The 3209-nt window shown below is 44.5% G+C and overlaps 2 protein-coding genes across 2 annotated transcripts in view; one reads left to right on the plus strand and one right to left on the minus strand.

The window, feature by feature from the left end:
- Positions 1-1306: 1306 nt before the first annotated feature.
- On the plus strand, positions 1307-2592 carry LOC106517400 (probable UDP-sugar transporter protein SLC35A4; the record flags this gene model as incomplete). The annotated part of the gene is given in 1 exon segment (XM_014008221.1): positions 1307-2592. A coding segment is annotated over 1 exon segment (981 nt). The 3' UTR covers positions 2348-2592.
- The window catches only part of LOC106514252 (trichohyalin), a 6719-nt gene continuing 5959 nt past the window's right edge, over positions 2450-3209 (minus strand). Inside the window, exons 10-11 of the mRNA XM_014003431.1 lie at positions 2769-2919; positions 2450-2680 (exon numbers count right to left, since the gene is read on the minus strand). Coding sequence (XP_013858885.1) covers positions 2607-2680; positions 2769-2919 — 225 coding nt within the window. The 3' untranslated portion in view covers positions 2450-2606. The remainder of the gene's footprint in view (positions 2681-2768; positions 2920-3209) is intronic.

Raw genomic sequence — 3209 nt, forward strand, 5'->3', positions numbered from 1 at the left:
GACCCCACCTTGATGTTTCGGGACCCCACTTTGGGTCCCGACCCCAACTTTGGGAAACACTGCTCTAGAAGACGTCTTGATTGTTTGAACTGTTGGTCTTGACGTCCAAAGTTGTGAATTTCTTAGGCTTTATTATCATTGCTCTAAGTATTTAATCTAATAAGTGTAGTCAAACAAATTATTTTCATGCTGGCAAATAGAAAACACCAGCTGCAGTTTATCGTGTACATTGTGCTAAATGTATAATTTTGAAAAATTCCACAATCAAATCAAAATTCTTGTTTTAGAACATTTTTAAAGTTGCTGTATGATTGTTCCACTTTGATAGAACAGTTGAAATAAATCATTAAAAGAAATGATGACATATGACAACTGTATCAAAGAGTGCTTTAGGTTCAATACACACTTGTATCGAACAATACAGATTTTTAAAATTAATTTTATCAACTTGTCTTCTGAAGATACTCTGTGTTGAAGGATCAGTGGATCTGTGTTCGACTACTCCACCTAGACTGCATTTTTGAGCGCAGATCCACTGAGAAACTTGCTGTTTCAGCAACATTTAATTTAAAAACTGTACATTTGAGGTTAAACAAATGTTCAAATTTATATATATTTCAGATCCTCGTTTCTTTTTTCTTCTTTTTGCTGGGTTGCGACTAATACAGAATATTTTAAATTATTTCTTTCTCCTGCAGGGCAGCTCGTTGTTGGGATCTCCATTTCTGAAGGGCTTCCTGGCCGGCTATGTGGTGGCCAGGCTGCGCTCCTCGGCCTTCCTGGGAGTACTGCTGGGAACAGCCACTGGCATTTACGCAGCACAGAACTACCAGGTGCCGYACGTTGAGAGGACCGTTAAAGAGTACATGAACGGACTGAAAAAAGGACCAAAGTAATTTTGGGCCGACGTCTAGTCTTTCCGAAGATGCAACGAGCACAAGAGGAAGAACGGCTCAGGTTTCTGTGTGAACTGGATGCACGCTTTTAATGGGAATTTCTCTGGGAGAAAGACTTCTTTCATGTTTTTACCTTTTTTTTTTTATTGTTTTGGTTTTTCGGGTTTATTTTAAGACATCAACAAGTCATGCCAAACATTGTGCCTTTTAAGGTTTTAGGGTTTATTTGGTTAGATTTTGTAATCAGTTTTGTTGCCTGGAGCAACTTTTTACAGCCTTTGGTTCGTTGCTAAGAACAAGAAAAAGTATGCAGTGTTTCATGCTTGAATTCTCCACGCCTTTATTATTCAGTTTGAAATACAGAAGTAACTATTTTGTTTTTATTATTTCAATTTGAAAAGGGAGGAATTTTTTTTTTTTGCACTAAAGGTGAAACGTGTGTTTTGCTAGAAACCCAGTGAGCATCTTTGATGATGATTGTGATTGAGAATGTGAGGCCCCGTTCCCCGGGGAGGATTAAGAGCCAGTGGGTGAGCAGGATTAAATGGGGCGTCCTCCTGGGCCTGATGGTCCTCYTCTACGGTTCTCATGCTCCACTCATCGCTCTCACCAAGGTGGACGGTCGAGTCCCGTTCAGCGCCGCCTCGTGCGTTCTGCTGATCGAGTTGGGTAAACTCCTCGTCTCTCTGCTGAGTCTCATCCTCACCGGAGGCACGTCGTCCCTGGGMGTCCCTCCAGACCCGCTCCTCATGGCCCCTTACGCGGTCCCAGCTGTTCTCTACACCCTCAACAACAACCTGGTGGTTCTCATGCAGGCCTACATGGACCCGAGCTCCTACCAAATGCTSTCGAATCTTAAAATTGCCTCGACTGCCTTGCTGTACTCCGTCTGTTTGGGAAAAAGTCTGCGMCTGGCTCAGTGGTTTGCTCTGGGGCTCCTCACGGCTGCGGGGGTCTGCCACAGCTACAGCAGCCTGGATGCAGAGGACGCCGCTCGGGCCGAAGTCGATAAAGGTCCCAGGCTTCACGTCACAGCTTGGGGGCTTTTTCTGGTGCTGGTGTACTGCTTTGTGTCAGGGCTGTCAGCGGTMTACACAGAGAGGGTCCTAAAGAGCCAAAAGTTGCCCCTCAGCCTGCAGAATCTCTACCTCTACTTGTTCGGCGTGGCCATCAACGGGTTGTCCTCGTTCTCCTCCACAGCGGGCGACAGAAGCCTTCTGGAGGGCTACTCGGGGGTGGTTTGGGTCATCATAGCGGGACAGGTGGTGAACGGACTCCTGATGTCGGTGGTCRTAAAGCATGGCAGCGGGATCACCAGACTGTTTGTCATTTCAGCCTCCATGCTGGTCAACGCTCTGCTGTCCTGGCTCGTCCTGGGTTTGCAGCTCACGCCGTTTTTCCCCATTCCCTGTGCAATGATCGGACTGGCAGCTTACCTTTATTACAGGTAGCAGAGCGTCCAGCAAAACTACAACACATGTACCCACCAGAGCTCTTRACCTAATCTCTTCAGTTAGAATTTAACTTGTTTAATTTTGTCATAACATTGGCGGTATTAGTTGAACAATATGAAGTGTTTATTTTGTCATGCACACTGTTACAGGTACTTTCTACCATTTTCCYTCACCTCTGCAAACACCTATCAGAGAGAGAGGATTATATTTGTGCTAACAACCAATAAATTATCAGAACTGTTGCAGATTCTTTCTGTCATTCTTGTTGGGGTATCAGATCAGCGATAGAATCACCTCGTGCCGTAAGAGCATCCTTCATTCCTCCAAGTGCTGAAAACAAAAATTAAATAAAAAGGAAGGGAGGGTTTAAGTTTGTTGAGTTCCCTGCAGTAATTTAACCGCCTGCTGATAAACTGACCTTTACGCAGGCGTTTGTTGTCYGCCTGCAGCTGCTGGTTCTGAGCTGATAAGTAGACGGCGTCCTGKACAGCGTCCAGGAGCACGCTTCTGTACCGGCCCTCTGAAACCTTCCTCTGCTCCTCGCTGACCTGACGGAACACTTGGAACACCTTCAGACACCAAACAGACAACAAACACAGCTGAAGAGGCCCTGTGTGAATCATAGATTGTAGCAGAGGTTTAAGATTTAAAAAAAATGTTTTTTTTTCCTCACTTTATAACTGAATCATTTATGGATAAAAGCCTTCAAATGCAGTCATTGCAGCTTTGAGCAGAACAACCTCTCTTTTTGAATCCAAGATTAGAATTATTTCAGGTTTTTATACCCTACGGCCAGTGCTGGGTACAGCTAAGCAAAACGTTAGCTAAAAAAGAAATAAATTGTATAGGTCTTCTGGAC

Source organism: Austrofundulus limnaeus, unplaced genomic scaffold, assembly GCF_001266775.1.
Source record: "Austrofundulus limnaeus strain Quisiro unplaced genomic scaffold, Austrofundulus_limnaeus-1.0 Scaffold1, whole genome shotgun sequence".
Lineage (NCBI taxonomy): Eukaryota > Metazoa > Chordata > Actinopteri > Cyprinodontiformes > Rivulidae > Austrofundulus > Austrofundulus limnaeus.